Here is a 13,803-nt window from a genome sequence, read left to right on the forward strand (position 1 = left end):
CCCTCCTTGGCCGCCTTGCTCGGTTACCCTCGTTCACGAGTCTCGGTCTCGGTTTCCCTCAAAACTAAACGATGTCGGTGATATGCGGTATAGATTTCTCTCTCGATTATCGAACATTATCTCAACGATACTACTACATATGTCGATTTCTCGAAGTATATATCTGAATTCTGAATACGAATGCACGATCAATCTCTTATGTAGTAGCAATTTTTCACGAATAGTTCTTGTATATATAACACAATTATTGTAATGTATCTCTACTGAAAATTTAAATAAAATATTGTTAAAACGCAGGAATGAAGATACGGGCGAGGAGAGGGGCAATAAAGGCGCATGGTCCTTCTACGACAGCATCGGATCCAATTACGGCCACGTGGGATAGCAATACTTTTTAAGGGTGAGTCTGCAACGAGGAGGAACACGGAAAAGGCCGCGCAACGGGTATTGCGGCACGGTTTGTCGTCTCTCGCTCCTATAAATTCGCGGGAATTAAACGAAAGAATGCGGTCTGCCTCGACGTACAACCTGCCCACCCTTAACCGTGGCCCTCTAGCACCCCTTCTCCTTCTCTCTTTCGCGGGGAGAGAGTATCCTTTCTCTCTGAGCGCGTCTCTCTTTCGCGCGCTACCGCGGGGTCTCATTTTTGGGGGTTCGTTGGATTTTTAATTAAGGGCGCGGCGGTGACTCCCACGGCAAGAATGCGCGGTATCGCGCGAGGTATTTCGTCGAAAAACCTCCCCCCGTCCACCGAAACAGCGCTTACCCCTTTTCACGATACGCTTCGACTTAAACGCCGCGTTATTTAATAATTTGTATTAATTATCTTGTATTCCTATTGACAAATGTAATGTTTTTTTTAATATAAACCATAAAAGTAATGTTTGTTATACTTACATATCGTGAAAATTATAGTATCATGAATTAACAGACGTCGAAATTAGGAAAACATGAGAGGATTAACAACAACAGTATCTTAAATATAGCACTGCCCAGCAAACAAGCTGGCGTTATTTGTCATCGTTATTTTTGATATTTTTAACGTCATTTTTAACGTCGAAATGACGACTAAGATCATCAGTTTCTCAAAAAACACCAAGAAAAAATGACTTTATTTTGGCGTCATGAAAGTAAAAATGACGACTTTTGGTTACAAAATTTGACTGTTTATTGGCATTAAGAATAAAAAATAAAGTCACTTTGATTTTTTGTTGACTTTTATGTCCTTGGGTTGTTTGCTGAGTGACGTTCTAATGATTGAAATATTAAAATGATAAGAGTCTCAAGTTTATCGACGAATAAAGTGTACACTAAGTCGCCTAAAAGAATTCCAGGTTCCCGCGCGGCATCAAAGCGCGCGCAAGAAATCAATTTTTAAGAGAACGAAAGATGTCGAGCGGATGTTGCAGACTCTACCAAGAGGGTACTTTGCTCCTCCTCTCTCGCCACCATGTGGATCTCTCTCCGCGGACCAGACCGAGGGAGGGTAGTTTTGATTTATGGAGACCGGCCGGCAGATTTACGAATATCAAATTCGCGTTTAAGGGTGCCACCGTGCGAGAGGGCTGCAAAGGCTACGATGCCACCTAGGGGTGGGTCGCGTCTCATGTGTGTACATTACGCGAGGATTTACAGTGTTGTAGGGTAAGCCAAACGTTGCGCATAACTTTCGAAGGAGATGAGGGAGTTCTCATTGGACCCTACCGAGGAATTTCTGGGTACGTGCTCTTCACAACCGTAATGTGGCAGAATGAGTTTCTAATTAGATAGAACTCTGATGAGACATTTGATAAGAACGTTAGCCATCGGTAACAAGAAACGATGTTTTTGTTTGTGGCTGTAAATTGCCTGATAATAAAAAATTACTTTCATAACTAAGTATCGAAAGAGAAACACTAAGAATCTAATTATAGAAAATTTTAACTGAAAAGAAAGAAGATCATTACATTTGTAAGTCCGAATAATTCGCAGCAACTCTCGAAATAATTTCAAAGTCTGCCAAGCTATCTGTTTAAATAGTTCACTGACTGAGAATGTACGTGAGAATGCAAATTCCGTCTCGGGTAAACCTCACAGGTCCAGGTAGTAACGCAACGAATAAATCATGCGAGACACTCCGAGCGACTAAGAGGCGAGTCGGTGCAGGGTACCGACTCGTGTTTATGGTGCCAGAATCGACATATTTCAGATGCGCTTTTAAATATTAAATCCAACGGAGGGTGCATGCCCTACCTTCGTTTCGCGGCAGCCGTTCCTCGCATAAAGCACACTAATGCACAGCCCGTTCAGTCGAATGAGGAACAAATGCTACACACCGACACGTGCAAACTTGTAGAAAGTCTGCGACTTTCGTTCGGAAAAACGACGGCTCGTTTATTACGATGGGAAATACTTCGTTGTACCTATAGTTCGCTATATGTATGTATATTTGTGTCCACAAACAATTTCTTTATTTTAATAAAAAAAAATATAGCTTATTTGCTTTTTGCATAGTTAAATAAGTTTAAATGGACCAATTGTTAACTTATGGAAACTCTTACCAAAATCCAATACTAACCAATTTATTATGAACAATAACAATTAGAGAAGTGAAGTTGGAGCTATAAATAATAATTAATTACTTATTTAGAGTACTAAAAGTACTAAGCAACAGCTTTTAACACCTAAAATAAATAATTAATTACTGTCTTTTAGTCTTAAATTTATCAGTATTAGATTTTTGTAAGGAAATGATTTTTTCCAATATATTAAAAAAGATATATGTTAAAATTTCTTTTGTCTCGGCGTAAAAATTTGCGCGCGTAATAATCAGTGATCGTGAGCGAATAATTCGGATAATGCATGCGCAGTGAAGCATGCACATCGAACTTCCTCTTTTTCCAATCGTTAAAGATAATTCTCGCTCTCCTCAGATGTTCACTCCAATCTCTTGGCGAATATTTGAAGAGGCCAGATCAAAGCGCGTCTGGTCAATTTCATCAACATTTGAATACGTGCCTCCTTTTCTGCTGCGAGTCGATCTAGCTTTCTTTCCCTTCCTCTCGCTTTCCTTTCCTTCCATTCCTCCTCTCTCTCTTTCTCTCTTCTCTATCTCTTTTTCTCTCTATCTCTCTCACCACTTTTCCGGATCTACCTAAACAACCCCCAACCTTTTGGATCTTTTTGCGCGGACGGCCGGCTAGCGAAAAGAGCTGAGAAAAGCAAGATGAATGAGAAGGGACGAGCGGGTTGGAAAGTTCTCAAAAGTGTTGGCTGAAACGGAAAGCGTTAAAGGAACACGCACTGATAACGTGAACCTCGTAGTCTTCTAAAAGATACTCAGCTCGATACGATGCTCTCTTCGCTTTCCATGGCTTTCTCGTTTCATTTTGGAAAGTTACTGCGCTCCTTTTCAATTCCATTTTTCTTAACCCTTACAGTTTAAAAAGTATTCGTAATCGAAAAATAATTATAGATGTTAATAATAATACGTATTGAATTTTAGTATAATACTTCACAGATTTGATATCACTGGGGAAAGGTAAGAACTCTCTGAATGATACCATACATTAAGACGGCAGACAGTGCAAATGCCGTCGGGGAAACAGTATTAAGTAGGGGCGGGCACTGCGGCGCGATCAAAGCGTAATTTTAATTAGGCAGATTATACAGAAAGATAAAAATTATTAAAATTATTGCCTTAATGAAAGGGAGCCTTCGTCGCTTCACGGAGGGACGCGTAATTAAACGTCGGGAGTAGCTTCCCCAGGCGAGGGTTGTTTCAATGCTGGCTGAGTGAGCCAAGTAATATACAAGCCTACGAATTTGAAAAGATCGTTTAATTTCTACCCACTTGCTGCTCATGTTAGACCTACGATATACGCACTAAGTATTACCGAATCAATCATTGTATTCTATACACGCAAGAGATTGCGGCAAATGAATTACTGAAGTCTCGTATTTATTATTAATTAGATATGCATCCAGGACTTATTTGCGAGAGAGGAGGGGAATAAAACGCTTTTCAATGTTTCTTATTTATATTCTTTAATATTTTACACAAAGATATGTTATAAAAATGAAAAGTACTTTGTTACTTTATGTATACTGACTATAGTTTTATTATAAAATAATTATGTATAGGTTTTTTCTTCCCCTTAATAATCAGTAATAAAAATAAAATCATATACAGAAATTATAAGGCATCAGCATGTTGATTGAATCCTTCATTCTAAAGTCAATTCCTCACCATCCTAAGGAGAACCAATGGAAGGTCGATAAGAGGGCCGCCCCCTTCTGGTGGCAGATCAGCCCGCAAACCGCAAGGTGCCACCACACCCCAAAAACCACCCCTGACACCCCCGCGGCCAATGATCGGGCCTAGCCACCCCCAGAACCACAAACCAACCGCAAGACGATGCGCAGAACCGCCTCGTTCATGCACGCACCGCGCATTCCAACCGCAAAACAAAATGGAGCCCAGCAAACTGTTAAGATTTTCAACGGCAAGACGGCGTCACGGCAATTCTCCGAACAAGTTAAATTAAACATAATCATAAATATATACATAGAAAAAGAGTTCATTAAGCAGAACGCGAGAAGAAAAATTTTAGCAAATCTTATTGTTCATAAATAAATGATTAATACATCCTTTTTTGATAATATAATCCATCTATTCTATAAAGCCCGAAGAAGTAAATATACACGTTATGTATTATATAATACGCTGCTAATTTTAATATTTATTCAATACGTATGTCAGTCATCATAATATTAATTTAATATAAGCTTGAAAAGATTTTAATCAATCTTATTATTCTGATTTTATTTTTATCTTGAGAAAAAGAATAGCGACATTCGTCATGACACAATATAGAATGCATTCACGTAGAAATCATGTCGCGTTTCTATTTCATCTCCCTAGGGATGCTCGCTCTGAATATATAGCCGTCGTCAAGTTACGACGATCGACTAGAATTTTTCCGTGAGAGTTCTCACGAGTCTTGGCACCTCGCGGAGGTGGGCAACCTGGCAGGTTGCAGCCTGGGGTTCTGAGGTACCCCAGCGTGGCCGTTGCGGCAGCGACTGGGGGAACCCGCGCACCCGCGGTGAGGGAGGAGGTGAGTGCGCGGCCGTTGGGGGGGTAGCGGATGGATGGTCGAGAAAGCAGAGGGGGGGATTTTGAAAGAGGGTCGGTGGTCGAGGTGGTAGTGGCGGAGGTAGTTGGAGGAGAAGCAGAGAAGGAGGAGAAGGAAGAGGAGAAGGAGGAAGAGGAAGCATAGTCTCGTGGAGGAAAAGGTGGCAAGGGGTAGAGAGCGAGGGCAGAGATGAGGAGAAGGAGGAGATGGTGGGCCCTGGGGGTGGGTTGCCTAGCTACCGGCGAGACCCGGCCAAGATACTCCGAGATCTCTCTCTACTGCTTCAGGTCAGGCTCTCGCATATTTCTCTGGCGCGTTTGACCAGGTTCTTCAGAGTTGGGGAATCGAACGCCGAGAAATGACTAACCAACCAACTTGACGATGACCCGATGTCCGGATGCTCATGATTTACACGAAAGCTCAACGGATCAAATGTTGTTCAGTGCCGCATTCAGAATAAATAAGGCTTGCATTAAAAAAAAATTAATGTATAATTTTTAAATATATTTATATTTAAAATATTTATATTTAGAAAATATAAATGTAAAAAGAAGCTTTTTTATACTTTCTTCTTCAGAAAAAATATTAGCAAGAAAGTACGCCGGAATTACTTGTACCGCCATTACTTTTTATCGTTACTTCATTATAATAATGATTTAGTAATGACGTTGCGAATTTTTTATGACGGTAACGGTAACACTAGAGTTGGAAAAGTCAATCGTTACTTGTAAGAGATTGGAAAAGTCACTGGTTACTGAAAAAAATAACTCATTATTTGTAACAAGTTTTACCGCAACGAATAAAGTAACGCGTCAATTACAAGTAACAAATTACTTTCTTCAGTAAGTAATGCGTAACAATGTCAAGTTACTTTTCAAAATTATTTTCCTAATCTAAGCACAATTTTAACGTTTAGTTAGTTACAAGTTTAGTTACAGTCATAAGAAATCGCAACGTTATTTTGTTAAAAATAACATATCGTTAATAAAACATAGCGATAAAAGTAAGTGTGTTACTATTCTTTCTTTTTCTAAATATTAAAGAGAGCGAATATTAAAGAGATATCGTTTTTTTATTTATTTTAAGGAAAATATTTTGTATTATAATATCTTCTCATAAAAAAGTTTCTTTTTTAGCATTTATTCACATGTAAATATATGGCGAAGAGTAAAAGGATAAGAGCATATTATTCGCGGATGGAATAAAATAGTTTATAAACTTTATATTTTTCAATCTTTATTAAATAAGTTAATTTAAGATAACGCTTATTATATGGAAAAATTTTTGCTACATTCACCGCGATTAAACTTTACACGTTATTAATTTCAAAAGAATAAAGTTTAAATTTGAGCAAACGGGATTAAAATAAACTCATTGTTTTATCAATCTTTTTTTCCTAAGACGATACCGGTGTCGCCCTCGTACGAGGAAGAAGGTAAAGACATTTAAGAAGACTCACCCTCCTCCTTCTTGCACCCTTCTTCAGCTCTAAGAAAACGTCACCCTCGTGGTAAGGCAGCTCGCGGAAAGGTCGGTAAAAAACGAGTTTTAAAAAATGTAAGAAATAATTACCATTAGCAAAATATAATTCATTGACTAATTTGTTAATTTAACATCTCTCGAAGGTCAACCTTCCAATAATTTTTCAGGGATTGTCAGAAATATTTTTTCTCACAGAAATTTGATTTTCTTAATTTATTAAAGATTAAAAAAGACAGTATAAAGACTGTCACTTCGAAGAATCGACTTTTCTAACTAGTATAGTTGCTGCTGAATCGACGTAAGATTAGAGGGTGGACAGCTATTAAACCTGAGCAAAACGAGTCGGTAAGAAAGAAAGAATAAGGATATTTTCTTAAAGAAGTTGCACCGCCGGCAAGCGTCTTTTAAGAAACCACTAGTACGCTTAGTCACCACTAAGAAAGATGGCGCCTTCTTTAAAGAATCTTGTTAAAAAGTTACATTTCTTTATTTTATTCAAATTCTTTTCCTTTTCTACTACTATAAAATATAAGAAAACAATATTTATATCTCCCGGTTGCAAATTGTTGCAACATTGTTTATATTTCAACGCTGAACATTTTGTACCGTTGATGAATTGTAGCAAGTCTGATTTCGCTTTGCAAATCCGAACACGCGAAAAATCCCAGAATCTTCGTACAAGCGAACCTTTTTTTCCCCCGACGTTCCCTCTTTTCCCGTTCCTTTCGGCGTGTCGGCATTTTCGCCGCGCCGCACGAAGAACAAAGGACGGCTTCACGGTCGGTTAATTTAATCTAAGCAAACATCATACAGATGGTACGGCAATGCGTTTCATGGGGTGTCAGGGAGATCGGGGAGGGTGGGAAATACCTTGAGTGCTGCAAGCGAACGGAGACGGGGATCCGCGGGCCATGGATCTAGATACATACGTAAGTACAAGAGTATTCAAGACGGTGCCGTGAAGCGATGTTTAGCATGTAGATGAAGATCTTGGTAATCAAGGGCTGGTGGCCCCGCGGGCACACTTCGTCAAGTCTCTCTCTTATTTCCAGGCATCGTCATGCAATGCACGAATCAGCGTGGAATTTAATACGATGCTGTCTACTAAGAGTTTTACGCGATCTTAGAATATGAGAATTGCTTACATAGGTTAAATAAAAACTTCTAGAAATTTTAGACACATTTTAAAGCACATTGGTTACGTTAACAAATCCGATAATAAAGTAGGAAATTGAATTTTTTTAAAGAAAAAATATAATAACGCGGTCTTTCTTTTACACTTCTGAGCATCGTTTACTGACTAACTTTATATTAAAATTTAACAGTAAAACTGAATAAATTCTGATTAGTTTATTTCTCTCTCTCTCAACAACCGCAAATAATATAATTAATCGATCAAAGAAATTAAAATCCCTTCTATTTTATTTTATTTTAAATAAAATAAAAATTCCGGATGACAAAAGCCGATTATTTCCAACGAGATACGAGGAAAGGGTGTCGTACAAAAATTTTTTTTTAATATTAAAAAAGAAAATAAAATAGGAATAATTAATTTTTTTGATCGATTAATTGTTATTTGTTTAATTGTTATCAAATCAAACGGTTTAAAACAATAAAAAAAACTCGGTTTGCCACGATGTTCATACGACACCCTTTCTCGGAAACGTCTCGAATCGGAGTCGTATCTCGTTCGAAATGATCGGGTCTCGTCGTCCGAAAATTCACCCCGTAATCGACGGACAAAAAGTAATTTCCCATCGAGCGCGACAAAGGGTGATTTTGCATGGGGGGAGGGGAGAGTCGTGTCGGCGATAGCCAGGGGGTGGCAGTGACCGGTGCGTGTAACGACCATTCTCCCCTGCCGCCTCGTCACCGCGATTCCCTCGCTGCCACCTCCAAAACCACCCCTGTACCACCGCGGCCGCTGCCGCTGCCGACCAGAGAGAACGTTTACGGGGAACACGCCACGTGCGCTCTATGCGTAGAAAAGATGTGGGAGGCATGCGTATGTGTGTACAACGCGTTCGGTTCGACTGGTATGTGGGGCTCTGGGACACTTTTTGTTCGTGCCTTTTCATCTCCTTTCGTTTCTTTCAATAGAAAATCAGTGGGCGCTATGACAATCGTTTTATTAACATAATGACTAAATGACGCGTTAACTGAATAATTGATTGATTGATCAACTATACACATGTTACATCAACTATATACATGTTAGTCACATCAGCTAGATGTGTTATTTAAAAAAAATTATATCGGAATTCATGCAACTTTGTATAAGTATTAATATTTATATTAATAATATAATTACAAAAATAAAAACTATTATATAGAAATGTTATATAGAAATTAAACTTAAATTTAAGTTTAATTATTAAAATTGAATATATCAATAATATTATTATAAAAATTGATTTTTAATTATGCGTGACTTAAAAAAATTCCTTATAAACTGTAGTATGTATATGGTGCACATTCAATTTACTGCACATTCAAGCCATTCTTTTACAGTCTCTCCAGATTTAACTTCCTTTTTCACCTAGAGAAGCCGGGTCGACCGCGTCATAAATCGCATTACAGCGAGTAATTATTGTTCTTCATTACTCAGGAAGTACGCGGAGTTGCATGCACAAGTCGTGACAAAAGAGCTTCGATATTCGAGATTCTCTCTTCTGCGCCCTTCGTTTCTCTTTGTGTGATGATATATATATATCCTCCGCGAGGACACCCGTGAGATAAAGGATGTAAAGGATGAAAAAAACCGAAGAGAGAATCGCACGGAAAAGGATGAGCACCAAGCAACGCCGAATCGTGGATTTAGCGCGGAATCGGTAGCGTGGCATGGCTGCGGGACGATAAATCGGCATGGCCAACTGCTCGAGTCAACGAGCCGTGTCCAGTTTGCCGCCCCTCGCTAGAGAGTGGTTCAGTGGACGCGAGTTCTCGCGGGGAGGAAAAGGGACGAGGGAAACGAAGAGTCGCCGCGGGAAGCGGAAGGGTGAGAGGGACTATCCCGACATTCACCACACGCTATTCTTCATACTCCATTATCCGTGCTCTACTCCACTCTACTCCATTATGCCGGCACCGCGTATAAACGACGAGTCGTACCCACCCCCGAACCTCCCGGCGCGAACCGCCATATGTCCATCAGGTTACTCGTCGTTCTCGCTGTGTGCAACAGCGATAAACACTAGCCCGAGCGCGGTGGCTCGGTTATCGAATGAGAAAAGTACGCTGCTTTATGCAGACCGCTTCATAATCCGCATCAAACTTCGCCAGAGTATATCCTTTGACCAATTTGAGGTCAACTTTTCGTTTACGAAATTCAAACATAATTACGAATGTTGTTAATTATTAAGAGTTTCGACGAGATAAAATTGCTCGAAAAATTATAATTCCCAATAAACAGCGGATACCCTATTTTTCTTCCAATGATATTATATAATTACATGGAAAGAACGGTTTGGTCAAAGTATCTAAAAATTTAGCTAAGCACAGATCTGAAAATAATTTTATTTGACTACCAAAATAATTATCTACATAAGATGCTTAAGTTGCAATTGCTAGAATAGCTTTTCGCAGCATCGCTCTCATCGTGCTTGAATTGCTTACATAATTATTTTGATGGTCTAATGAAATTATTTCCAGATCCGTATCCATCTATTTTTAGATATTCAGCAAAATCGTTCTTTCCGTATATTATTAACAGCATAATTATGTTACAACAATATATAGTTAAAATTGAAATTGATATTCGAAAGAGGGTGGCGGGCCACTCCTTTAAAAACATGTAGTACCGAGATATGCCATTTGCAGTGATAAACTTAACTTGTACTAAATATGAAACACGCCTTCATCATACACGTACATACGACTTGGCTGGAGCTATGAGGCAGACGCAAATTCCCCTCCCGAGACCAGGTTTAATTAAATCTTTTGCAAATTTGCATATACGCACTTCCGTCAGTGAGAATCCTTTAGAACCCTTGGCGTTACTGAGACCCCAGTAGAGATTCGTTTCCCTACCTACCTGTTATGTAGATCTGCCACTAGTCCTCCGAGATGATGATGATAATCTGAGCGAAGACGGCTTCGAGAGGAAGGATACCGTCCAAAAAATAAGACACTAAAAAGAAAAAGAAAAATTGAAATATAAATATTACGCCAGAAAAATAAGAGATTCTAAAAAAATAACAGCCGTACGTAAAATCGATGTGTGAAAAGAAAAGATATGTTTTAAATTATGTGAAAATTCTAGGATGATAAATCAAGGACGGATGGACGCAGCGTAGGAGATTAAAGAGAAAAGTCAAGTGGATTTATATTTTGAAATACACTTTTACTTCGACTCGGTCAAAAACTACGATAACAATAGGTCGGTAGATATGTATATCGGAAATCATTTTTGGAAACGCAGAGTGCCCGTCGCCGGTTTACAAAAATGGATAAGCTTCTTGCCGGCGCGGCGCGGTGTTTCTCGCAAAACTATTTCGCGAGTTGTTCCTTGGGCTTTCGTTTCTTTGGCAGAAATTTCGATGTAAGATCTTCGATTCCGGCACGTTCGTTCATACGTTCGTTGAATGCTTGCGAGCATTTCGCCGCTCGCGCGCTCCCCGCGACGACATTTTCACACGACAAGAAAACTTTTTCACTTCACGCGAATTGAAACCCATTCGATTTTATCATCGGCTTGACCCGAACGTGACCGCACGTGATAGCCTTTTGCGAATCAGTCGATTTCTCAAGATAACTCAGGGTCGCTGCAAATATCTCGCCAAAAGCGTGGAGCCAGATTTCTTCAATCCGAAAGATGGTTTTTTTTTTTAAAGGAAAATGCGGGTCGAAGGAAAATCAAACGCGCAACGTTGAAGATACATGTATTTACAAAAAAGAAAGGAAGCCAATCGCCAACGTCAGTCTCGACGATATTGCACGATCCCGCAGCAGTCGTTCGCAATTATATACTATGAAAACGTAATCGATGAAACTAAATCGCATCGCTCAAAACGACGGCGAATAATGATTCGATGAAACGACAATGTTCTAGCTTTATGTACACGTATATACATCCTGCGGATATCATTATTGTAATCGTCATCACCACTTTCATACCCGTGCTCGCTCTTTCGTACGCAATTCGTTCTCACTTAATTACAAATCTCCCTTCGCTCATTTGCACCCCTAAAATTCATTGGCGTGAGACACACAACACCGCGGTAAAACAATTTTTTTTTTATTTCCCAAAGCTTTCCGGAAAAAACGTCCCTCGACGAACGGATTCGCTCCCCGAGTATTTCCCGGATCAAGTTTTAATGCCCACTAGTGCTAATTCGCCATCGAGAATCGTCCTCGACACTTGGATAGTTCTCAAAGAATCACCACGTCACATTACAATTATCGATGTCACAATAGCCGATAGCCTCAAGAGCGATCAGTTAAGCGTTACTTCCCTCTTGTCTTCCAGGAGTTGCCACATTTCTCGATAGTCGAATTGTTAGATAAGAAATCACTCGCTTCTGTCTCTCAGTACGGTCTCCAGACGTTGTTATCCGGTCTGACTTCCTCTTGCCTCACGCTGCAACTATCCGCGACGGCCCTCTGCTCGGCGCTCTCGGGATTCTGGAACTGATTCCCGTAGAGCTGGGAGTAGAGGATGCTGGGAAGCACACCGGGCGTTGGAAAGTAGTTGCCGTAATTCTGCCCAAAGCCCTGTTCCTCGTGTACCGGGCTCTCGGTTGTGCTAGAGTCAGTGGACAGTGATCTGGGCGACACGTAGTCCTGATATCTCTGACTGGAAGAACCACCGGACATGAGGCTGCTCAGTGGATCCAATGGATCGGACTGACCTGGTGTCGTGGTATCCGGTACGACTGTGACATTCGAGGAAGGAGAAGCTACGCTATTTCAGTTCGCCAAAGACAAACAGGTCGACTGATCTTGCCTCTCGAGAACTATGATTCTATTGATCTTTCGAATAATTACATTTTCAACCATGAGGCTACGGCGCTTCCGATTTATTCTTCAAGGTTTTCACACAAGTGAAAAATTTGACAAATTATATTTTAATCTATATAATCTCGTTACAATCAAGTAAACTTAATTGATTTCAATTATAAAATTATCATAGCTCTCTCGCTCTCTCTATCTCTCTCTCTCTCTCTCTCTTTCTCGATCTTCGGAGAGTCAAAGTTAAACGAAACGTACATGAGAAAAAAGTGTTTAGTATTTGTAACTGTAATTGCATGGTAAAATAATTATAATTAAGAACTTTATTCCTGTAGTTATTACTATAATGTTAATAACTAAAAAATAACAGTTAATAACTATAACATATAACTATAAAAATGGAGCTCCTAACATATAAGTAATACAGCGTAGCAAATTACTTTATAATTTCATTTTACCATGCAATTACAGTCGCAATTACTAAACACTTTTCTTTCAACGTATACGGAAAGAACAATTTAGCTAAAAGATATAAAAGAGTGACCGCAAAAATCACTCGTTCTTTTTGGGCCCTCAATTTTAGAACTGAACCGTGTGCCAAATTTTATATTTAGACATTAATCACAGAGAAGTTTAAAGATGAGTTAACAATTATTATCAGAGCTGGAAGGGGTGGAATCCACAGATTTTCGCGAAGACGTAATGTGACCCTCCCTCCCTCCAGCTATGATAACAATTGTCAACTCAACCTGAAACTTCTTTGTAATTAATATCTCATTGCAGAATATCATTTGGCACACAGTTTAGTCCAAAAATTGAGATCCCAAAAAACGGACGAAAAAAATTCCTTTTTTGCGGTTACTCTTTTCCTGGACACAGATTTGAAAATAATTTTGTTGAGTCATCAAAATAATGTCAGAAATTAAGAAATGATGAGCAATATCGAAAAAAATGTTTGATATTTATAGCAATTAATTTGAGTTTTCTAATAAAATTATTTTGATGGTCCAACGAAATTTATTTTCAGATCTATATATCCAACAAAATTTTAGAATAAAAAATCTTTCAGTAAAATCGTTCTTTCCGCGTAGTAAACAGACAATTAAGCGACACCTCATGGTTGTTCACTCGTCAAAAGCATAGCAAAATTCGACGTGCAGCGAGCTAAACTTACGAGAGGAGACCGCGGAAAAAGCGTCCTGCTGCGACGTGGTGCCGGTATTACCGGTTCCGGATGTGACAGTCGAACCCGCCG

The 13,803-nt window shown here is 39.4% G+C and overlaps 1 protein-coding gene across 1 annotated transcript in view; it reads right to left on the reverse strand.

Moving 5' to 3' along the window:
- Window positions 1-10,983: 10,983 nt before the first annotated feature.
- LOC108765519 (runt-related transcription factor 3) overlaps window positions 10,984-13,803 on the reverse strand; it is a 17,386-nt gene continuing 14,566 nt past the window's right edge. Inside the window, exons 6-7 of the mRNA XM_018514280.1 lie at window positions 13,723-13,802; window positions 10,984-12,472 (exon numbers count right to left, since the gene is read on the reverse strand). Coding sequence (XP_018369782.1) covers window positions 12,126-12,472; window positions 13,723-13,802 — 427 coding nt within the window. The 3' untranslated portion in view covers window positions 10,984-12,125. The remainder of the gene's footprint in view (window positions 12,473-13,722; window position 13,803) is intronic.

The sequence above is a fragment of the Trachymyrmex cornetzi genome, unplaced genomic scaffold (genome assembly GCF_001594075.2).
Source record: "Trachymyrmex cornetzi isolate Tcor2-1 unplaced genomic scaffold, Tcor1.1 scaffold5, whole genome shotgun sequence".
NCBI classification, from domain to species: Eukaryota; Metazoa; Arthropoda; class Insecta; order Hymenoptera; family Formicidae; genus Trachymyrmex; species Trachymyrmex cornetzi.